At 35.2% G+C, this 25,832-nt stretch overlaps 2 protein-coding genes across 2 annotated transcripts in view; one reads left to right on the top strand and one right to left on the bottom strand.

Annotated features, from left to right (window-relative positions):
• LOC115878155 (unconventional myosin IC) overlaps window positions 1-25,832 on the bottom strand; it is a 103,425-nt gene that overhangs the window by 72,539 nt on the left and 5,054 nt on the right. The gene's annotated exons all lie outside the window — the stretch shown is intronic.
• LOC115878068 lies at window positions 3,778-4,107 on the top strand. Its single transcript, XM_030894421.1, has one exon. The coding sequence runs from the start codon at window positions 3,778-3,780 to the stop codon at window positions 4,105-4,107; it is 330 nt and encodes a 109-aa protein (XP_030750281.1).

The following is a 25,832-nucleotide window of genomic DNA, read 5'->3' as shown; positions in this document are numbered from 1 at the left end:
ACACTCTGTATAGTACATTGCAAAGTACTATATGAATAGATGTAGATTATCTAAAAAACATTTTCAGTGTGTAATGGGACGGTTTCGCGGCATTAGTAATATTGGCTTTACGAAATGAATTATAAACCAAACTGGTTCAATCCTAGTGATTTTTTCAGTCATCCTAGAGATTTCTTGACTATCCATTGATTTTTTTTATTTCTTTAATATAATAGATTGTTGAAATCGCAATATTGCTAATTATTGCAATATTTAACAATAATACAGCACACAGGCGTTACACAAGATATAAATAATCAAATTAACATTTGGTTAAAGCGCTGACCGTGAAAGCCGCTATACCATCTGGTATAGTTGAACTCTAAATGAATTTATAATGCAAATTGTAATTCGATTGTCGTGTAAACACTCGAGCAACGTTAAAAGGCTGCGAAGTCGCCTGAGAAGCAATTTTCACTTTTTATTCAACAAACTTTTACTTCCATATAAGCCATTTATGTGTATGTGTGAAACAATCGGTGAGAAAAACAATAACTTGTTTTTTTATTATAGTGATATGTTATTCATTATACTTTTTGAAATTTATAAGCCGCTATAAAAACATTGTATAGGATGTCTCACGTTAAGAGTCCATTTCACTAGTCCGAAAAAGTAGCAAAATAAGCGTTCGGCATTTAACGTTTTATGTAAAACTGGCTAACTATTTTTACACAAATAAAGAAGAAAATTAAAGATAAAGGATTATGCTATATCCGTATTGTAGCAGATTTTTAGAGATCTTCTTTATTTTTAAGATTTTGATGGTCAAACATCAACAAAAATTTCCTAATATTTGAACTAAATTTTATCGAAAATAAAGCAAAAAAAATATAAATAGATTGAAGTTTTGAAGACAGATCTTCAGCTCTTCACATACAGTGATATCAGCTTCAGCTTGTAAACATACAGTGATATATAATTTTTATGGTTTTGTAACAAATTGCTCGCTATTTTATGAAAAATGCTGAAGCTCTGCAAACCTTAATCAAGGCTTAATCAAAGCACGTGTGTTTAGAATTTTGGGTGTGGCTTAACACGACTGCCTGGGCTAAGCCCTTGTATATGAATTTTTAAAGTAGCTCAACCCCAGATGGCGGGGCGTATTTCACGGTCTTTTACTACAGAAAAATATTTTTTGTTACTCTGAATTTTGAAGCGACCAATAAAAACAGAGAAAATAAAAATCGATAATTTTCGGACTGTGCCAATTGGTTACTAATCGCCCAGATACTTTTTGTCTATTAGATATGCTATAAAACCTGGTAATTATACAATTCGACCATTGTAAATACCCGACAAATTCCGCAAGGCCGACGAGGCCGATGCTTTTCACTGATAAGAAAAAAAAATGTTTGTTTAGATAATTTTGATATATCGAGATATTTTTTCTTTCTGAATGCACATTTTTAAAGTATTTTATATTCTTTGTCCGCTTGATCTATTATACTGGTCGCATGTATCGAAGTTCTGTTTCTTCTAGTTTTAAAAAATGTTCTTATTTCTTTGTAGTTGTAGTGGTTGTAGTGTAAAATTAGATTAATTTTATTAAGTATAATTATAATGTTTAGTGTAGAATACCAGAAATAGTTTAGTAGTGTTTTTATACTTTATTTATTTTGTAGTTATAAGTAGTAGGTGAAGGGATAATTTGGTTATTTTTTCTTTTTGTTTGATTAATTAGTAAGTTTGATAATTTTTTCAGTGTAGAATACAAGAAGTAGTTGTGTAGTGTTTTTATAAGAGATTATATTAGTTTATTTTGTAGATGAGTAGTAGGTGAAGGTATTTGGGTATTTTTTCTTTTTGTTTTCCTTCTGATTGTAGTAATTCTATTAAGTATTGTGATAGATACACTATATCTCTTCCTTCAACTTCGTTGAAAAGTGCGTTATCATATAATTTTGGTTTTCTGGTAGTAGAATCGAAAAAAAAATCTGATTAAATTTATTTTAAATGAAATTAATCAAGTCTTATTAATCAAATTAATCTAGTCAAATAATAATAGTTAGTTTCTAAATATTATACAGTGTGAGTTTCCTACGATGTTCTCTGTGGGTATCTCGGAAACTACTGGAGATAGAGAGTTGGTTATATGGGGAAAGAATTGCAGTTTTGTGGAGTCATAAATATGCGCCTTTCGGATTTTTCGGAGAAGTTGAAGGCTTACTAGATATTTCGAAAAAAAACAAATTTTGGCTATTTTAAAACTTGTCTCTAATTCCATTATAATCTACCGTATGATCGAATAAAAACGGCGTCAACGATGGCTATGAAATGAAGATCGCTGTCATTTTATATGTAAAATTATATGGGAAATATCATCGATCGTCATTTCATAGCCATCGCTGACGCCGTTTTTATTCGATCATACGGTATTTTAGACAAAAAGTTTTCAGATAAAAGTTGTAGATAATCACATACCTAATGAGTTTGTGTTTCCTGTTTTTTTTCTAAAGCCTGTAAATTTTGACATATGACACAAACATTATGTTTTTTTTTTAAATGGTTGTTGATTATATATAGTTGGCCATGACTTCATAAAAAGCGCCATTTTTTTAAGCTTTTCAGCGATATAGGTATAATATGTTTTTTTCGAAAAATTACAAGTTATAGCCAATTCTTTTCTTTCTTGGCTAATTTCCATACCAATAATACCATGCCAATTAGTTGGCATCAAAAATGTAAAAAGTTTTATGTTTTCAAAAAAAATATTGTAAAATTCGTAAAACACTCAATTTAGAATAAATTAATCTAAGAATGAAATGATTCTTTCATAAACCTGCATTAAATCAAATTAAAATAGGTATGCAACTTTTTTTTAAATATTAATCAACAGCAATTAGCATTATCATAAATTATTATAAATAATGTACCAACATATCGAAATAATAATTTCTTTGCTAGTACGGTTTAGAATTCTAAACCGTATTAAATAACAGGCAAAAATAATCCACAATTTACAATAAAATAAAAGTTTCGTTTAAATTTCTTAATCAGCTGATCACTATTAAAGTTCGCAGAAACGCGGGGCTATATTATTACATTACTCTGAGGAAAATAACGAAAATAATCGATATTTTCGACTCCGCCCCGAAAGGTTCACGATTTGTCCTCCAGTTGGCAGCACATTTTGTTTAGTCGGTTGACCAACTTTAAGAATATATAAACAAGGGCTAAGCCTTAGGGAGATTTCTGAAATATAATATATATTTCCTTCGGCTACACACCCGCTTTACCCGGCCCCTGAGAGCGATCCGAAAGTACAGCGTAGTAGACTCTTTAATATAGGTAACTTAAACTACTAGATATATTTAGATATTTAAAAATTGATATAAATACTATTTTGTTGTTGAATTATTCTGTCTGACAACGAATAAGCCGATGAACAAGCAAGGCAAGGATCATTGGAATCCTATAGTGGTCCAGAGTTAGTACTGGGAATCCAAATCCATAGTACAATAAAACTCTGGATTAGGGAAAAGCAGAATGTTCACTGAAGAAGCAGAATGGGACACAGGCATGGCAAGGCATTAATTAAAGGCACTATTAAACACAGAGACCAGCAAAATAATACAAGGTATCAGAACGACTCGAAATGGACAAGTGCTAATAACGACGGACAAGGACGAAAAGGGAATCGCAATTTTAAACGAGGAAATTAAAAACCTATCAGCGGAGATAGGAACGAAAGTTACCGGAACAACCAAACCAAAAGGAGAAGTCATACATCTACGAGGTATGGAAGAAACAACAAGCAGAGAAGAAGTAATTCAAGCAATAACAGAAAAGGTTGGGACACTGCAGAACACTTTTCAGCTAAGCAATTTGCGACCTAACGCAAATAACACTCAAGCTGCCACTATTATAACTGACAAGGAAACTGCTCATTCATTACTGCAAGCCCCAACATTAAGAATAGGTATAGTACGATGTAGTTTAGAGAGGAAAGCCGATATCAAAAAGTGTAAGCGTTGCTGGGCACACGACCATACCGAAGAGCACTGTAATGGACCAGATAGGAGAAAATTATGCTATAAATGTAGTGAAGAAGGTCACACAGTAAAATAATGTCCGAATAACGAGAAATGTCCTATGTGCGAAGACAATAGACATAGAGCTGGAACTGGCAAATGCCGCGAGTTTCGTAGGGCATTGTCATATTACAGAAATAAAAACAGGACAAATCCAAAAAAAAACAACGCAGGAACTCCACAAGGTAACCTCCTCCCCTACTGTGGAGTTTCGTAGTGGATGAACTACTAAGCGATTAACTCTAGTGGGAATATACTGTATAGGGTATACAGATGATATAATCATGATCGCTCGGGGAAAACATAAAGGTACCCTGTGTGATATTATCCAAAGTCTCCGTGTCACTGAGAGATGACGCAAGACTGTCCGGCAGGAAAATTCATTTACCAGAAAGCAAAGTCTGAAAAATTTTAAAAAAATCCATCTAGATGGAAAGGAAAATATCTGGAAATAACCCTGGACAGTAAACTCCTCTAGAACAGGCATATTAAGAATATTACAAGCAAAGCCACAAAGGCTCTCATGAGATACAGAAGACTGGCGGGAAATATATGGAGCTGTACCCCTAACATTTTGCACTGTATATATACCATGATAGTAACACCCATTATTACCTATGCAGCAGTTACTTGGTACACAAAACTAGAGCAACGTACAGCAAGGCAAAACCTGTGCAAAGCCCAGAGACTGGCATGCATTTGCATCACAGATGCCATGAGAACATGCCCAACGGCAGCAATAGAGGTCATCCTAGACCTAACACCACTGCACATTGTCTTCGGTAGATATACCAATATGACAACGATTAGAAGGGTCGTTGACAGAAAAAGTATTGGGAGAATTGTCAGCTCAGGAGCTTGGATTGCAAATTGCACTCCTCCAACATCAAATTCCCACTCCTATCACAATCGCAAACATCACAATCCACACAAATCCCATTCCTCCAACTCCCAGTAGATAACATACCATGAATGTACAACTTTAAGAAACACCTCACTGTAGTATTGAGCAATAAAAGGATTGGAAGAGAGAAACATTTGCTCAGCAGGTAAAAGACGATACCAGAACGTGGTATACTGATGCTTCCAAAACCATATCAGGGACAGGGATACGAGTATTTAGGTCCAAAACTAAATACTCCGAATCAATGGGCATCTACTCTAGTATCCTTCAGGCAGAAATCTGCGCTATTGAAAGATGCGTACAATTTATCTTAGATTGGTTTAGTTTGGTTAGGCTGTTTTCCATAGTTAATGAAAACAGGAAATAGCCATCTTATCCGATAGTCAAGCAGCACTAAAAGCGATTAACTCGGTAACCATCAAATCGAAGTTTTAAAAAAAAATAATTGAAATTACTGTAAACTTATAATTTTCCACATAATAAATCACGATCATTAATTTTACTTATAACAGTAGTATTATTAATATTACTTATCATTTTCTAACTAAATTGAAAGAATAAATATTAACAATTAATGCAGATTCTTTAACCACTATATTACGAGGTATTTTCAATCAGATTCAGTGCATTCTTTCTTGTAAACATGGCAACACAGGGAATAAGCTGAAAGCCGACTGATTGCCTGTTGATCGGCGGTTCCCAATACAGGGTGATTCAGATTTTACTAGAATAACTTCAGGTATCGATAGAACTAACCGAGATAATGATAGTTTGTATTATAAACCATACTCCAAAAACGCTTCCGCTTGGAGTAAAATGGCGCTAAAATTTGAATTATTTTTCATATGGCATGCTGCTAATTAAGTAACATTTTTCAAACGCAGCTAAGCTATGTCTGGAATTTTGTGGAATATCTCGAAAACTAAGCAACATTTCAAAAAAAAATAAGAACAAGAAAAGTTAGCAAAAAGACAGAAGGTATCAGAAAAAAATTCAAATTTATCCAGTGGCGTGCGACAAAAAAGTTCGACAAGGTTCCGTGCAGTTGACACTCACAAAAACAACACCCTGTAGAGCAATTAATCCAATTTTTTTCACACATATCAGCCACGTTGCCCTTAGTATTTAACCAAACACTTGCTTATTTAGATCCTCTGGCTTACGAGTAATAAAATAAAAACCGAAAAATAATTCAAATTTTGGCGCCATTTTACTCCAAGCGGAAGCGTTTTTGGAGTATGGTTTATAATACAAACTATGATTATTTCGGTTAGTTCTATCGATACCTGCAGTTATTCTAGTAAAATCTGAATCACCCTGTATATTAACGTTGTTTTCTTGAAATTTCAAAGTTAAATAACTCAATTATTTTCATTTTTTATACAGATCTTCCAACCCTACATACTTATACTTATTTAAGAGTGACTCTGTATATGATTGGGTATTGTGACACCCTGCATATTTACACAATGAACGCCACATGGTTCTTAAAAAAACTTAATAAAGAAAAAATATATACATATACAATGATATTAACAATAAATAAATGATGACTAAGTGGTAAGAATTCTCTACGCCTGTTAAATACAAATTTTGGAATAACGACTGTGACTAAGTCTGTATGTCACTGATGTCATGCCGCAATGATTTTGTTTGTTAAGTGAAACAGAGTGATTTAAGTGCATTCACACTGACCATTTACATTTTTCCTCGTATTTTTCTCTTAAATATGTTCATATTTCTAGAATCAAGGAAAATTATATTTTTAAGTTTTAATTATTAGTGGTAAAATAGTAAAATTCCTATTTATTGCATTTAAAATAAATTCTGTGCAAGGATATAGATCAATATTTATATTAAGTAATTGGTTTAACCATGGATTGAAATTCCATTTACAACGTGATTTGAACCTACAGGGTGATCCAGTTTATTGTAAGAACTTTAAGACTATGGGCTGACATGCAAGTTTTAGTCGGCCGATTAATTTGTTGCAAAATTGTAACCAATATAATATAATATTTGCTAATATATTCTTGTGGAGCTGCGCACACATGCAATCAAATAGTCGACTGAACGGTTTCATAAGAATACATTTATTAGTTATTCTGTGAATACATTGTTTTCTCCATATACAACTCCTCAAGCAATGGAGGTCATTCTAGATCTAACACCACTGCACATTGTCGTCAGTAGATATGCCAATGCGACAATAATTAGAATGGTCATTGACGGAAACAGTACTGGGAATATTGTCAGCTAAGGGGAGGATATACCAAGAATGTACAACTTTGAGAAATACCTCATTGTATTGAGCAATAAAAAGGATTGGAAGAGAGACACGTTTGCTCAGCAGGTAAAAGACCTGGATAACGTGGTATACTGATGTGTCCAAAACCAAAGCAGGGACAGGGATAGGAGTATTTGTGACGAAAACTAAATACTCCAAATCAATGGGCACCTACCCCATCATCCTTCAGGCAGAAATCTACGCTATCGAAAGATGCGTCCAATTTGTATTCGATAGGAAACTGAATATACCGTATGTCGTATAATCGAAAAAAGTTGTTTTGTTGGCTTGGAAATGAATTATAAACAATTATTGACATTTAATAATTTACATATATGAAATAAGAGCGATCTTCATTACCAAGCCAACTCTGACGTCGTTCTTTGTTTAATTATATAATATTATATTAAATTGTTTAATGATAGAAAATCCGTATTATTAACGTACTGTACCCCAAAATCTGTAAATCTACGGATTAATCAGTAGTTCTGGCAACGCTGTCTCCGGCACCCACTCACTCTGTCGACGGAAACCAGAACTACGGTCAACTACGGTATCCTTTATCCACTGCTCTGTAAACGATCTGCGCACAGCGGCGCAGAGCTAAACCAAAGGCTAAACTAAATCTCGGATTTCTCGCACAGGCCGACGGTAACGCCAGCTACATTTCGGACATGTTTTGTGCCACGAAATCGCTATTTTATCGAATTAAATCAAGAACGGTAAACTAACTAGGATTGCTCATCCTCATAAGACGTACGTTCGCCTCTTCCCGCGCTTCAGCTGACAGTTGTGACGTCATTGTAGCCCTTGTCAAAGCCTTCGTGGCATTGTCATGATAGTGTGTATTATTAGTTGCCTACGGTAAACTTATAAATATAACAGCTGAGAAATTTTGAGTTAATTATTTTGTCAATTTTAAATGTGAAAAAGGTGTCTTTAAAGTTTTTAGAGCTATAGAGTGTATAAATACGTTCATTTTGTGTAGTGGATTGTGACAAAGTGCATACTAAGTGCCCACGATTTTGTTTATTAATTATTTTAAAGCAAAATATGGAAGTACTCTAAAAAGAATGCTTGCAAAAGGTGATGCTGGGAACTGCTGTTCTTAAAAATGCATTATCCGAGTATTTAATATGATTTATACAGTTAATTTTCTATACTGCATACATATAAGGTGTTTAAATAAATATACTAAATAATGAACGTTTTGCATTCGGTAACCAATAATGCACGTGTGTGTATTATTGGTTGCCGGATAAGGACTAATAATAATGACAAGGGCTACAATGACGTCACAAAGCGAGTAGTTTTCGCATGCACCTGGCGGACACTTTTGACTGAATGAGCAGTCCTATTAGGCTAACTGTTCTTGGAATTAACTTCCCCTAGGAGATGCAAGACCTTGTCGTTGGTGGGGAAGCTCCTTGTCAGGTGCTGGCAGAATCTCCTCTAGCACTTTGGCTCGGTCCAAGAAGCATCTCACTCATTGTCTTTTCTCTGGCTGTAGTGGCCAGGGAATTGCACCAAGACATTTAAACCAGGCACCTTCTACTGTCTGTGGTCATGTCTCGCGGGTAGAGGATGTGGGGGGGTCTTGGCTTAACCGCCTGGACCAAGAGGAGACAACCTCACCAAAAACCTAAATCCTACGATGGCGGGACCAGGTCAAAGGGATGCGTGGCTAGATAGGGGACTAGCCATTACTGGTCTCAACCTTGGGGCATCAGGGGGCACCCCATTGTATTTACCCCTTACTTCTACATGCGGGGCTCTGTAGAAGTGGACTGACTTTCCCTAGCGACTCGTGGGAACACTATGAGCAGTAATAAAAATAAAAACACCAACACCACCGGAGAAGCTGTGGGGAAACCCCCTAGCGACACTGGGAACAGGAACAATGAAAGTTCCAGGGGGTCAAACCCCCCAAAGAAAACTACAGGAGAGGTGGCTGACACTTGCGCGGGACCGTCCTGCGCTAGTGATACTCAAGCTACCACCTCCTTTAGCAAGGGTCGGGAGCTTACCTCTAAACCCAACAGGCGACACAGACTACCGTTTAGTCTACCTGGCCTGGGTCAACCAGGCGGGTTGGACGATCCGCTGAGAGTGGGTCTTAGCGGAGCAGAAGCACGGAGATACCTCCGACTGCTCCACGCAGGACTTGCTCCAGAGGAAGCAAAAGAGAAAGTACTCCTCCATAGAGGGGAGGGCAAAGGAACCAAGAAACAGGCCGGCGCATCTTCACCAAAGGGCAAAAGAGGGAACGAAAACCTTTCACCTCTGCTCCGGCAAGAAGAGAAAAAAGCCAGGATGGAAAGACGTCCAACACCGAGAGGCAAGCAGGGACATATCACCAGCTTTGCCTCTATTGCTGGACAAGTGAAAATGGCAGTGCTACCAAAGGATTACCCAGAGGTTGTACTGACCACCGACCAGCAAACGGCTCTAGAAGAGGCGATACTGGACGAAGCAGTGGCGATTGGAGAGCAACACAACGACGGACAAAATGTGGGTCAAATGCGATTTGCGGGGATTCACTTTCGGGTGGGCATGCTCCTCATAGACTGTGTATCTCCAGAATCGGCGGATTGGTTGATAGAAACGGCACCTAAACTTAAGAATTGGCAGGGGCCGGGACTGGTTGCTCTGAAGGGAGAAAACATCCCTAAGGAGGCGACCATCACGGTCTTTGCCAAGGAGCAAAGGGAAAGACACCACCTACCTGCTGAACCTTTATCCAGGGTCAGAACTCCGATGTAAGGACGTCGTGTTGGCGAATCATCAACTCGAGGGAGGAGGGCCACGGCCAAGTCCTCACAATAGGAATTGACCTCAAATCCAAGGAGGCAATAGAGAAAGAGGGATACACTCTTTACTATAGATTCGGGACAACACCGGTGTCAGGTCTAAGAAGAGACCAAGCTAAACAGGTAGAGAAAATGGAGACAGATCCTCCAGCCTCTACCTCACAGGTACCTCAGCCGAAGACTAGCTCCTCGACTGTGAAGGGCACGGAGGGCCAAACCCCAACCGTGGAAGGGTGTATATCCTCGGAGAAGGTTGATGGCCACTTCTCGGAGGAGGAACTTCCGTTGTCAGAGGAAGATGAGGAATACCCTATCCCCTCTACAACGGGAGAATCCTCACACACCCCAGTAACCTAAACCAGGTCCAAAGTCCTCCTCCAGCCCCTCTTCCCACCCCAAACTTATCCTTTCTTCCTTCCCCCCCCCCATGCATGGGATATCCCAAATAAACCTGCACCATGCAAAAGGGTCTTCCGCTACAATAGCAAGACTCTTTGAGAAAAATCATTATGCAATGGTACTAGCCCAGGAACCCTGGGTGTATCAGGGACAAATTAGAGGTTTGTCTGGAAAAATTCAAAGGTAATATATGATAAGAGGCAGGAATTTCCCTGAGCCTGTATTCTTATAAGAAAGGACATTAACTACACATGTGTTTCAGAATTTACAACCCGAGATCTTGTTCCTATCATGGTTCAGCTTAATATCGAGGATTGCAGTAAAAACATCGTGATTGCCTCTGCTTACTTTCCGGGTGACGGGGAGGCACCGCCTCCGGAGGTACGGGAGCTCGTGCGATTCTGCAGCCAACGGCGACTACCTCTGCTAATGGGATGCGACTCCAATACACACAATGAGGTATGGGAAGCACTAACACTAACACTAGAGGTGAGTGTTTACTTGAATTCCTCTTAGCATGCAATCTTGAAGTTCTCAATGTAGGGAACAGCCCCACGTTCGTGACAAAAACGCGGGCAGAAGTATTAGATTTAACAATCGGGAGTGCTAGTGTAATCAGTTACGTGAAACACTGGAGGGTCTCAACGGAACTCTCCCTATCAGATCACAGAATCATCGAGTTCAAATTAGGAGAAATCACACTCCAAACAGAAACTCGAAGGAATCCAAGAAAAACAGACTGGGACATATATAACACCAATCTCGTAGACAACCTAAACCGTATAGATGCAAGTAGGGCCAGAAACCATCTGCATCTAGAATGGTACGAAAGGGAAGTCAGCGGTGCAATATTGGATGCATACGAATCTAGTTGCCCCGCAAGTAAAGGCATACAAAAAAGTAACAACAAGCCCTGGTGGAACAAGAAGTTGGCCAATCTTAGATCGGAGGTCCGCCGACTCTTTAATAGAGCTAAATCCAGTGCCGAATGGCAGCTCTACAGCGAGAAATTAACTGAGTATAATGAGATAAGAAGAGCAAAGCGGTCTGACTTTAGATCCTTTTGCGAAAACATCACTTCTACTCCTGATGCAGCTAGATTACATAAAGCTATGGCCAAGAGTGGATCTATCCTCAACATGGCACTTAAGAAATCTGACGGAAGCTACACGGAGGGAGAGGAAGAGAGAGCAAATCTCCTACTTTATATACACTTTCCAGGTAGCATACCTATTGATACTCATGTAGCTCCCACTGAACCCCACAATCCTTGCAGGGAAGATTGGGAAGTGGCCAAGCTAGTAATAACAGAACAAAAACTGAAATGGGCGATCGACACCTTTCAGCCCTATAAAGCAGCAGGAGTAGATGGGACCTTTCCTGCCCTTCTAAAGGAAGGTCAGCAAATAGCTACTCACCATCTACTAAGCATTACAAGAAGCAGTCTAGCGATGGGATATATACCAACCACATGGAGAAGAGCAAAAGTAATCTTCATACCCAAAATAGACAAAACTGACTGGACAAATCCCAAGTCATTTAGGCCTATTAGTCTCACATCGTTCATACTAAAAACGCTGGAGAAAGTAGTTGACACCATATTGGAGAAAATCATCTAAAGGTTAAACCACTGCATGATAGTCAGCATGCATATAGAACGGGCAGATCCACAGAAACTGCTCTGTACCAATTAACGGAGCTAATACAGACAAGTCTGGATAGCAAAGAAACAGCAATTTGTGCCTTCTTGGATATTGCGGGGGCGTTTGACAATATACCACATAAGGTGGTCAGGCGATCTCTAGAAACAAGAGGGGTGAACAGAACTATTATTCGCTGGTTTTGGGAAATGCTGTCAACACGAACAGCAGAGGCTCAGATGGGCACCAAAACTGTAGCTGTTAAAACAACGCAAGGAACTCCACAAGGTGGAGTAACCTCCCCTTTGCTGTGGAGCTTGGTGGTGGATGAACTACTAGATGAATTAACTCTAGCGGGAATACACTGCATTGGGTATGCAGATGACATAGTCATGATCGCTCGGGGGAAACATGAAGGCACCTTGTGTGATATTATCCAAAGAGGACTCCGTATCACTGAGAGATGGTGTAGGACTGTCGGGCTGAGTATCAACTCAGACAAAACCGCGATAGTGCCATTCACCAGAAGGCGAAGTCTGAAAAACTTGAAAAGAATCCAACTAGATGGAAAGGAAATACTGCCAACACAGGAAGTTAAATACCTGGGAATAACCCTGGACAGTAAACTCCTGTGGAACAGGCATATTAAGAACACTACCAGCAAAGCCATAAAGGCTCTCATGATATGCAGAAGACTGGCCGGAAATAGATGGGGCTGCTCCCCTAACATTTTGCGCTGGATGTATACCATGATAGTAAGACCCATGATTACTTATGGAGCAGTTGCCTGGTACACAAAACTGAGCAACGGACGGCAAGGCTAAACCTATGCAAAGTCCAGAGACTAGCATGTGTTTGCATCACTGGAGCCATGAGAACCTGTCCAACAGCAGCAATGGAGGTCATTCTAGATCTAACACCACTGCACATTGTCATTGGTAGATATGCCAATGCGACAATGATTAGAATGGTCACTAACGGAATTAGTACTGGGAGAATTGTCAGATCAGGGGCTTGGAACACCCTCAAAAAAGGAAATACCACTTCTGCAACTCCCAGTGGACGATATGCCAAGAACGTACAACTTTGACAAACATGTCAATGTAGTATTGAGCAATAAGAAGGATTGGAAGAGCGAAACGCTTGCCCAGCAGTTAAAAAACCATACCATAACTTGGTATACTGATGCTTCCAAAACCAATACGGGAACAGGGATCGGAGTGTTTGGGCCGAGAGCTAATTACTCCGAACCAATGGGCACTTACCCTAGTATCCTACAAGCAGAAATCTACGCTATCGAGAGATGCGTACAACTTATCTTAGATAGGAACTATCGGAAACAAGAAATAGCCATCTTATCTGATAGTCAAGCAGCGTTAAAGGCGATCAACTCAGTATCAATCAATTCGAAATTGGTCAAAGAATGCATAGAAAAGCTGAATAAATTAGGCAAAGAAAACAAAGTCCTCCTACACTGGGTGCCTGCTCACCAAGGGATAGAAGGCAATGAAAAAGCAAATAATCTAGCTAGGAAAGGAGCGAACACTCCACTAACTGGACCAGAACCGTTCTCTGCTTTCCAAGTGGTAACCAACTCAAGGCGGAACTCAAGAACTTGGAAGATTCCATCCGCAACCTGGAATGGAAATCTTGCAATGGTCTAGACACTCGAAGAAGTTTCTGAGGGCTTATGATCAAGAAAAATCACAGATCTTTCTGAGTAAGAACAATCTTCGGATTGTCACGGGGTTTTTAACAGGACACTGTCTCCTCAATGGACACCTCAGTAGATTGAAACTAAGAAGAAACGGCGAATGCAGATTCTGTGGGAAAGATGGGGAAACACCAGTACACCTCATCACTGAGTGCGCCGAGACGACAACCATTCGTGCCATGAATTTTGGTACGACTGATATTGGAGATGGAGAACTACCCTCTATAAAACCGTCCCAGATACTGGCTTTTGTCAAAGCCCTGGGACTGTATGATGAGTTATGATTCAAGAAAGGGGGACACAATGGATCTGTAAGGTCGAAGTGATTAACCCCCCTCCCACTCATTCTAAATTCTAAAAAAAAAATTGAAGAAATGAAGGTTGCTAAGAAAATAAACGTTATATTCAAAATTTAATAACCTCAAATTATAGAGCAGGAAATGTGGCAATGTGAAGTTGTTAAAGATATGGCAATCTTTTCAAATAAATAAAAACGATATCGAGAAAATTCGGCTTTTCCTAAATATCTTAATAGAATTTTATAGACTTATTAGAAACGTGTCTTCGTTAGGATTGAGCAAGGTGCACCTTTTCTGTAGCTGAATATTATCTTTGTATATCTTCTTGTTTAAGAGATTCCAGGAGTGAGCATTCTTTTATGGCTCACCGTGTACAATATAAAATAAAACACGAAGCAATTTGGGTAAAAAGGCAATTACCCTTGGCCCCGAAATGGCGTTGTCTAGATCGAAAACGCATTAGGGCAATCGTGGAAAATAGAGGAAATTGAATGGATACGAAAATTGGAAGTAATAAATATAGACACAGACTTTCAATTATGTCCAGATATCGATATCCTCGTAATGGAAAACAAATAACAGAAAATGTTATGATTTTTGGAGGAATATTTTTATACCTACTTAATGTGCTTTTCTTTGTACAGGGTGTCAATCGGGAATATATATATATATATATATATATATATATATATATATATATATATATATATATATATATATATATATATATATATATATATATATATATATATATATATATATATATATATATATATATATATATATATAATTTATTTTTGCATTTTTGTAATCAGTTCAAAAAGAAATAAAAATCTGTAAATTATATGTACCCTGTATATACTTGTATTTATTTTAAAATATATCCTGCCACAATATATCTAGTTAAATGTCATGTTAAGATATTTTTTTAAAAGTCACTTTGCCATTTTAAGTCTCTAAATGTCAATATAGGATAAAAAAGCACCCCAAATTTAATCTTTTCAATAGGAGAACAAAAGGAATTAGGAATTCGATAATTACTCATCTATAGTCTGTCCAACGGGAGGATCCCTGACACTGACAGTTGTGTCTGTTGTTTTAATTCACAACCAAATTGTATTTTCTGTCGTTTTTTCAATGTCATCTGCCAAAATATTCCCTGGGTCGTTGGCCAGTTTCCTACTCACTACTTTGGCAAAGAATTGCAGTTTTGTGGGGTCATAAATATGCGCCTTTCGGATTTTTGAAAATGTTCAATGCTTACTAGATATTTCGAAAAAAACAAATTTTGGCAATGTAAAACTTGTCCCTAATTCCATTATAATCTATTTTAGACAAAAAAATTAGATAAAAGTTATAGATAATCACATATCTAATGAGTTTGTGTTTTCTGATTTTTTTCTAAAGCCTGTTATTTTTGACATATGACACAAACATGTGTTTTTTTAATGGAAACCATAGTTGGTCATGACTTTATAAAAATCGCAATTTTTTAAGCTTTTCAGTGATATAAGGTATAATATGATTATTTCGAAAAATTTCTGAGTTATAGCCAATTCCCAATTCTTATCTTTTTTGACTAATTTCACTTAGTTGGCATTGTATTCTTATTCTGTTATGATTTATAACTTATAACAAGACAGAATATATTATTAAACGGTTCTTTACAATTTACATTAGGCAAACTAAAACTTAAACAAATAATATGACTACCCCATATACTTTAATTTATTTCAGAAAATGTTCTCGCGTGTCTCTCTCTTCGAGTGCCTCTCTTAATTCATCGAGGAGGCCCATGCAATTGGTCCACCTTTTCCGATCCCTGAGTTTGCATAATTATGATATAAATAATTTTTAACATTTCTTTCATTATGGGGGGGAGGGGAGGTGTCATAATGAAAATCATGTTGGAATCACTCTATTGATGCGCGACTATCTAAATTTAACTTTTCTAACATGTCTTGAAAACCGTTCTCTAAAAAACGTAAGTAATGTTCACCGGTCAACGTATACTCCAAAATGTATGGCCAAGAAAAGTTGAACCAATAATCCTCCACGCTTTTCTTCATTTAAAGTTTAAATTTTAGTTTACAAAGTTTAGATGTGACAGTTTTGCATTTCTGAAGGTAACGACGATTGAACTTGTTTCCATGGCGAACTACTTAAATGAAATTGATTTAAAATGATAAGAATTGGCAATAACTCAGTAATTTTCTTTCATATGTCAATAATGACAGACTTTAGAAAAAAAAAGAGAACACAATCTCATTAAGGATGAAGGATATGTGATTATCTACAACTTTTATCTGAAAACGTTTTGTCTAAAATAGATTATACTGGAATTAGGGACAATTTTTAAAATAGCCAAATTTTATTTTTTTCGAAATATCTAGTAAGCCATGAACTTTTTCAAAAATCTGAAAGGTGCATATTTATTGCCTCACAAAACAACAATTCTTTCACCATTTAACCGACTCTCTATCTCCAGTAGTTTTTGAAACCTTACCGTATATGGTTTGTCCTTAGAATTTATTTACGATTGTTATTGCATTTTGGTTGTTTATTATTGGGTGTGGAAACTAAATCTGGAGTTTTTGCTTTAACTATTTATTTAAACAAAGTAAAAGATGAATAAAAACAAACTAAAACTAATGAAACATAGATTATAGAGATTGGCTTACAATGAACTGTCACTCTACATATAACCTTTAACATTTCTCATATAGATGGCGCAACGTATTTTGAACAATAGAATTAAAATAAAAATTGTTTTTTAACAGCTCCCCTTAATTCAATCGTTCACAAATCGTTGTCCATATATTTATTATTCTAGTCCCATATTCTGAATAAAATAATTATGTTTTGAACTCTGTAAACCTTTAGTTAACACATCAGCTATCATTTCATTAGTTGGAATGTACTTTAAATCTGTGTCACCTTTTTCTACATTTTCTCTAATAAAATGATACTTTACATTTATGTGTTTTGTTCTGTTATAAAATACAGGATTTGATACTGACTTGTGAGCACTTTGATTATGGTTATACATAATAATTGTATCAGAGTGATCTAAAAGTTCTTTAATAAAAATTGCCTCTTTAGCTGCTTGTGAAATAGCTACATATTCAGCTTCTGTGCTTGAAAGCGCTACCGAATGCTGTTTCTTAGCTTCCCAAGAAAAACTACTTTTACCAAGTTTAAAAATAAAACCTGTATATGATTTAGCATCATTTATATCGTTACCCCAATCTGCATCTGTGTATGCGGAAACTGATATAGAATCTTTCTTAAAAGTTAACTCTTTATTTATTGTTCCTTTTAAATATTTTAAAATTCTCTTAGCATGTTTAAAATGAATACTTTCATAACACTTATTAAATTGACTCATGAAACTTACAGCGAATGCTATATCTGGTCTAGTATTTACTGCTAAAAACATTAAAGAGCCTATTAAACATCGAAAAGGAATTGTTTCATCACAAGTTAAACCTTTTTCAAGTTTTAAATTAGCTTCAATTGGTGTTGAAACTGTTTTTGCTTCTGCCATAGAAAACTTATCTAATAACTTCAAAAATATAATCTTTTGATTAATTCTTATCTCATGTTTAATATTATCTCTTGTTATATTTAAACCTAAACATTTCTTAATCTCACCAAGATCTTTAATTTTAAAATTTTCTGATAAAACCTTTATTAATAAATTCTTTTCTTCATATTATTTGAAAAAATAATAAAATCATCTACATATAAAGCTATTATAACAATACTATTAGAAATTTTCTTATAAAATACACAAGGTTCATACAATGATATTTTATAACCTAATTTTTGTAATAATTTTTCTACTTGTTTATTCCACATCCTAGAGGACTGCTTCAAACCATAGATTGACTTTTTCAACAAACATACCTTGTTATTTATTTCATATCCTTCAGGTTGTGTCATAAAAATTGTTTCAATTAATTCACTATTTAAAAATGCTGTAGTCACATCAATGTGATTAATTTCTAAATTTAAGTTTACTGATAATGCAAATAATAATCTTACGGTACTATTTCTTACCACCGGGGAAAATGTTTCTGTAAAATCTTCTCCATATTTTTGATTAAATCCACGCGCTACAAGTCTTGCTTTATGTTTAATTTCGCCATTAACGTCATTTTTCACTGTAAAAACCCATTTGCACTGTACTATTTTTCTGTCTTTTGGTCTTTCAACTAGTTCCCAAACTTTGTTTTTCACTAATGATTGGTATTCTTCATCCATTGCTTCTTTCCACTTTAACTTTTCACTACTTTTCATAGCTTCCTGAAAACTACACGGATCTGTCAATAATTCACTATGGTAAAGAATGTAATCTTCATATTCTTTTGTCTTCTTGTTTCTCTCGGATCTTCTTTGTTGAATAATTTCTTCTTCTGATTCTTCATCATTCTGATCTTCAACTTCATTTTGATCTTCAATTTCTATAAATTCTTCTTTTATAAACTCTGTTTCTTTTCTTTCTTCTTTTTCAGACTGTTTTTGGTTAAACTGATTTTCAAAAAATACTACATCTCTGGACTTTATGATTTGACCTGGATTTTCTATGTCAAACAATCTGTAGCCTTTTGTATGTTCACAATAACCAACAAAAATATACTGTTTACTTTTTGCTGACAATTTTTGTCTTAACTGTACTGGTACATGTGCTTGTGCAATACAACCAAATACTTTTAAATGTTTTAGATCAACTTTCTCTTCAGTCCATTTTTCTTCTGGAGTTTTGTCTTTTACTGCCTTATGGGGTGATCTGTTTTTGAGATAAACAGCTGTATTTATTGCCTCTGCCCACATCTTATCATCTAGATTTGCTTCTTGCAATAAACACCTTGCTTTCTCTACAATTGTTCGATTTGTTCTCTCTGCTACACCATTCTGTTCTGGAGTGTACCTTACTGTAAGTTGATGTTCTATGCCTTTGGATTTCAAAAAATCTTCAAATGTTGAGTTTACGTATTCTGTTCCATTATCACTTCTGATTTTCTTTATTCTCTTTCCAGTTTGATTTTCAACTAGTACTAAGAATTCCTTGAATACTGTAAATACTTCTGATTTAGATTTTAGAAAATAAGCAAAAATTTTTCTACTGTAATCATCAATTAACGTAAAGATATATCTTGCACCACTCCAAGATTTTTCTGGTATCGGACCACATAAGTCTGTGTGTATTAGCTCAAGTAACTCTTTAGCTCTCTTACCTCCTGTTTTGTTAAACGGCTTTCTGCTTTGTTTTCCTAGTAAACAAATACTACATTGCTCATTTTTCTCATAATTGTAATCAACTCCTGTAGCCATTCCATTCTTTAACAAATTCATGCTATAGTGATTTAAATGACCAAGTCTTTTATGCCAAAGGTCTTGAAAATTTGTACTGTTAGTTAAATAAGCTTGTTCCATAGTTAAATCTAACTTATAGAGTCCATTTTTATTGCTTGCTGTAACTACAATTTCACCAGTAGCTTTGAAATTTTCTGAATCGTAAATATGACAACCTTCTGAGCTAAATACTACTGTGTGCCCCTTTTCTACCATTTTACTTACTGATAGTAAATTTGCACGCAAACCTGGTATGTAAACAATGTTTGTTATTGTTTTCTCACCCTTTGTTGTTTTTACTTTAGCTTTTCCTTCGCCTTCACTTGACATTTTCTCATTGTTCGCTACAATGACCTGTGATTCTGATTTTTCTTGAAAATCGTAGAGTAACTCTCTCTGAAATGTCATATGAGCCGTTGCTCCTGAATCTATATACCAATTTTGTTGTATATCTCCTGATTCATCTCTCTGAAGAACAGTTTGCAAAGCTTTTTCTGTTTTTACATTTTTCGTCTCTGTTTGACTCTTGTGTCTGCTTTCTTCTGCATCTGGCTTCTTACATTGATTTTTGTAATGTCCTGACAATCCACATTTGAAACACTTTATGTTCTTCTTTGTTTGAAACTTTTTCTTAGAAAATAAAGCGGTCTCATGTTTTTCCTTATTGTCCTTGCCATACTTGTCATCTTGCATCAATCTTGCCTTGACGAAATCACTTGTGATCTTGACATTTGAATTTTCAATTGCCATTACCATCGGATCATATTCAGATGTTAATCCACTTAGCATTATAACACCTAAAAATTCATCGTCGACTGGTTGTGCCATATCAGCTAATTTTTGTGCTATAGACAACGTCTCGTTTACATAAGCTTCCATAGTAGAATAATTTTCTAATCTAATTCTAACTAATCTTCGTATGAGACTCAACCTCCTAGACAAACCTTGATCTTCATAAGCCTTCTGTAAGTTATCCCATGCTTCTTTTGCTGTTTTGGCTGACCTTACATGTGTGTAAGCTATAGGTTTAATCATTAAACAGATTTTTGCTAAAGCCTTTTCATCACATCGTTTCTTCTCTGACTCTTTTGATTGGTCATCTGCTTGGTAACCTTCGATGCTTTTCCATAGATTTTCGTGTATTAAAGCCATTCTCATGCCAAACTTCCAGTTATTATAATTCTCCCTCCCTGCCAGTTTTTCAAATGCTAACTGCACCTCGGCCATTTTGTGACAAAATTATAACAATCTTCTGCAAAAGTTCGTCCTAGTCGTTTTAACTTCTTTACTCTTTCAAACAAATACGTTCTAGTGTAAAACACCTTCTGTTATCTGGGCCCATAACCTATTGGGTGTGGAAACTAAATCTGGAGTTTTTGCTTTAACTATTTATTTAAACAAAGTAAAAGATGAATAAAAACAAACTAAAACTAATGAAACATAGATTATAGAGATTGGCTTACAATGAACTGTCACTCTACATATAACCTTTAACATTTCTCATATAGATGGCGCAACGTATTTTGAACAATAGAATTAAAATAAAAATTGTTTTCTAACATTTATATCATTTTAACGTTTTTTGCATGTAGTCTTGTTAAAATAATGTATTGTTCATATTTTTTTTTGATTAGATTTTTTGAGGCGGCTATTGCCTATATCACTTCGACCTCTATAGATATCTTCTCTTATCTTATCTATAATAATTTATTTAATAGCTCCCGTATATAGCGTTTGACGCCTTGGAAGTAGTAAGGTACAGCTTGTCATGCTAGAGCCGTTCGGTACACACGCTTCAACCGCCTATTATTACCTCAGGATTATGAATCCCAAGTACTCATTTAAGGCTGAGTCGACCTAGGTACCTAAACTATTTTTATTTTAATAAAAATAGTCGGCTGATGAAATGCCGGGTGTAGGATTCGAACCCACTACCTTGAGATTGGTAGACGAGAGCCTGTACCTCTACGCCACCGGCCACGAACACTGGGGTAGTCATCTTACTTTTCACAAAATCTATTTTAAATATATTATAATTTTTCTCGATTTTAAATACATTTTAATTATAATTATAATGTTCAAGATTATCGTTGAAAATAGAGTAAAACTAGTCAACGGCTGTCCGGTTTTTGGAAAAATGGGTTCGCTGATGCGAAGTGACAAGAAAGAGGCGCGTAAAGAACCATCCGTACCATCCGTTTAATTTTAATTCTCAAAATGTAGTAAAACCCGTTTTACTCTCAGCCCGAGTAGGCTCTCAGGCCGTACCTACGTACTTTTTGAAATCTTGTGTTAATTTCAGAGATAAGACCAGATTTTAATTAAAAAGTTTTTGTAATTTTCTTCATAAAAGTATTTTTTTAATAATTAGATCTTAAAATAGATACAGTCTTCAAAATGGAGAATATATATGATGGCAATGATGGTGAGAGTTACTGTATACGCTATTTTAATTCACAACTAGTAATATTTTCTGTCAATTTTCGGATGTCCTCTCAAAATAGTCATCGAATTTTATGGAATCTATAAGCTTTAAATCCATAATATTTCACATAAAAATTAGGGAGCATTTCGATAAACAACATCGGAAACATGGCAGAAAATATACTTTACCTGTAAATTAAAATGACAAACAACCGTCAGTCTCAAGAATTCTCTCGTAAGACAGACCTTAGCAATAATTTTTATCTTATAAATTATATATTTATTTACACAGCTGTTATGTTTATACGTTGTAATTGTACTTCAAGAAAATAAATATAATAATCTGAATATTATATTTCTTAAAATGTATCGTACTTCTAATAAAATAATATTATGCACATTTTTAATACAGTGATTACATATAATTAATTACTAATTAAATAATAATAATCTCAACCTATCGTTTAATATCGTTTTAATATAGAAACACCAATATTAGGTGTTATACTTTAAGCAATAACGCATTAAGCCTCGTATACACGCATAACGTTGTACCTTACATCTTCCATTTACACCTTCAGCCTTCAGAAAAAACATAAATAAATTTACAAAAAAATAATATGGATATAATCCAGTATATAATACTTTTGCATAGTTTCACAAAATAATGTAATTTTACAAAATTCCTTAGACATAATGTTTTACCATAACATATATTTTTAAATATTTTATAGTCTTAATAATGTTGCAATATTTATAACAGATATGCGTTTTAAAAGTGTTAAATCAAAAATTTCAATTATCTTTATGCATGAGGTTAAAATTCTATGTCAGAGGTCACGTTAGTCTGTAATTTATAGTCTTATTTACAAACTGCATAACATTAAAACCTGTTTTTAAAAGTATATTATCTATTTTATTTCATATTCAAAAAAGAAAATTTTTAATTGAGTAAACACTCTCACATATTAACACAAGTAAAAAAAAAAGAAGCACTTGGTCCCTTTAAATATCTTATTTAAAGAGACCGAATACAAAGCGCATGCGTATAATGAATCGCTACCATTGATCGCTAAAAAAGCTGTACCACAGATTAGGTATTTCAATTGGGAATACATTTTTTACAGAAAGACAACAATGCATTCGAGAAAAAAAACAAAGACTGACAACGCCATAGCCCTATTAAGGTAAATTCAGGCTGAGAGCGTCGAACTTCGCGTCGCGTTTGCGCCGCGTCCGCGTGTGGTAATGGAATCAACTCGCTTAACTTAAATTAGACCGTTCAGACAGACAGCGTCGCGTTTGGCGTTGCGTTAGCGTCCGCTGAGCGTCGGGGTTCGAGTTCAATGAGGTGGACGCGACGCTCTCAGTCTTTAAATTTAAGGTACGGTAAGTTAATCTGTGACACCGAGTGTGACACTATCATCCAATGTGCCTCGATTGTCTTATTCTTTTTCTTATAGAATGATTTAAAATGTATTTTATTTCATTGATATTTTTGGAATTACTTAGAAATTATTTAATTCCCTGAAATTACATATATCAGAGAAATTCTTAAAATATTTGCTCAGTTATTATGACGAGATGAGAGCAAAAAATGATATCGAAACTGATACTAGGTTAGTAATTCTCTTCTGATCTCTACACATAGTCCATTTACTACATTACATCCGTTACCTTCTTTAGTCCTATGCTTTTCAAAATGTCTAACAACTTGGAGGCTGAACCCTCCATATAGCATTTTGTCAATGGTCTGTAATTGCCAAATACAAAAAACGGCACATCTGCCAGGCTGTCGGACTATCATAAAAAGTGTTTTCTTCTTTAGAATTTGGAATGAGTGGGAGGGGGGTTAATCACTGCGACCTTACAGATCCATTGTGTCCCCCTTCCTTGAGTTATAACTCATCATACAGTCGCAGGGCTTTGACAAAAGCCAGTATCTGGGACGGTCTTACAGAGGAGTTTTCTTCTTAAGACTGACAAAATCTGCACATGGCTTTGTCTGCCAATCCCATCAACTTTAGATGCCTCATAAAGGCGGAGATTGACTTGAGTCCAGCTGTAATGTAAGAATACGGATACAAAGAAAGCTGGTTACAAGCGCTTATATTACCAGCGCCGTAAACCAGCGTCTACAAGTCCCTTAGTCAAAATCGAGGTCAACATGTATCAAATAAAATATTGTGTTTAGAGATGAAAAAAATCAAAAATCAATTTTATTTGAACTGAATTAAAACGATTAAAAAAAATTGGAAATTTAAAAATTAAAAATAATTTTCTATTTGTCTCATGAAAAATTATACTTACGCTATTTTAACATGATAGTGCCAATTATTACTGTTTTTTATAGAACATATTTTTAGTAGTGTATGAATATTTTATTACTCACTTACTTTAATACCTTTTACTACAGCGCTCGTGAACATTAACCGACAGAACACCAAATATGGATATATTCTTGATAATAATAAATAAATACAGACAAGGTAATAATACATAAATAAATATAAAATAAAAACTTGTTTTAAGGTTACTTCATTTGAGTACAGTTTGATGTATACTTCACTTCCGTGGATGTTAATTATTTTGGTATAAATTTAATGTTTAATTTAAAATATTAAACTGGCTATGCACGGTCCAATTTGGTCGCAAGGTTGAGTCGATTTATGCGCGATTCTCACTATACGTAAAGGTACGTCCATAGTGCATCGGCTTTCCGGTTTCCGGTGCCCAGCTTGTCTCGAGGCAGGTATCATTGCTTTGTGAACTTGCGCAATTGAAGCATGTATTGGCCGTTAACAGCCGCTTGCGGGAAGCGGGAATGTCCCATAGAGCTTTTTTCTTGAGGATATATTATGTCCGAGATGATGTATTTTATTAGCTAGTGATCATATTTATATTAAACTGAAACAAGAAATAAATACGTTTATGAAATTAACAGGTCTCATTGTGAATTTCGTGAATATCACACGTTGTATCCACAACTCAAAAAAATTACGAATATTTCCGCATAGAGAAAGAAACGTTCAAGTACATTTTAACCCTTTTGTGAAAAGTATATTTTCATAAAACGGTAAAAACCGTTTAAAAAAACAATGATACAACTTTAAAAATATTGTACACAAGATGATTATGATTAAAACTGATTAATTTTTAATAATTTTGTAAATATACAGGGTCGCTGTTATGTATGGAAACGGTCGATTATTAGGTAAAATATAGGAGGTACCGCAAAAAGTTAGATATAAAAGTTATAGGGTTTATAAATATCTATTAGCGGGTAATAAGTTTAAGTATACAGGGTCGGTCATAAAGTCGTGGTACATCAAAGTTTTATTTTTTTAAACGGAACCCCCTGTATATTATTGCATATTTTGGTTCTTCCTTCAATTCTAAACAAAAATCGAAATGCACACAATGTACCTCAAACCAACCGTTTCCGAGTTGACTTTTGAAAATATCACTTAAACAATTTGATTTAATTAATTTCGATATGTTCACTTTCATTTAACGATGCCATTTTGCCGAAACTGTCATACTTAATAATATTGGAAATTAGTTCCCAAGTTAGCATTTAAAGATGTATAAAATGAGAGTAGGTATATTAAGTCTGGAAATTACAAAATTTTCGTTTAACATTTTAATTCTTTAATTTATGTACATTGTGTATTACGATTATTGCTTAAAATTGAAGGAAGTATTGAAACATGCAATAATATACAGGGGGTTTAATTAAAAAAAAAAATAAAGTTTGATGTAACACAGCTTTATGGCCGACCCTGTATATTTAAATTTACTAGTAGATAATAGGAATTTAAAAGCCCAGCAACCATTACAACAGTATCACAGTTTCGGCAGAATACCGTCATTAAATCAAACCAAACACTTAGGAATTAATTAAATCGAATTGTTTAAGTGATATAT

The sequence above is a fragment of the Sitophilus oryzae genome, unplaced genomic scaffold, assembly GCF_002938485.1.
Source record: "Sitophilus oryzae breed Bouriz unplaced genomic scaffold, Soryzae_2.0 scaffold_1500_pilon_pilon, whole genome shotgun sequence".
NCBI lineage: Eukaryota > Metazoa > Arthropoda > Insecta > Coleoptera > Curculionidae > Sitophilus > Sitophilus oryzae.
The sequence above is the reverse complement of the archived record's forward strand: the minus strand, read 5'-3'. Positions and strand labels throughout refer to the sequence as shown.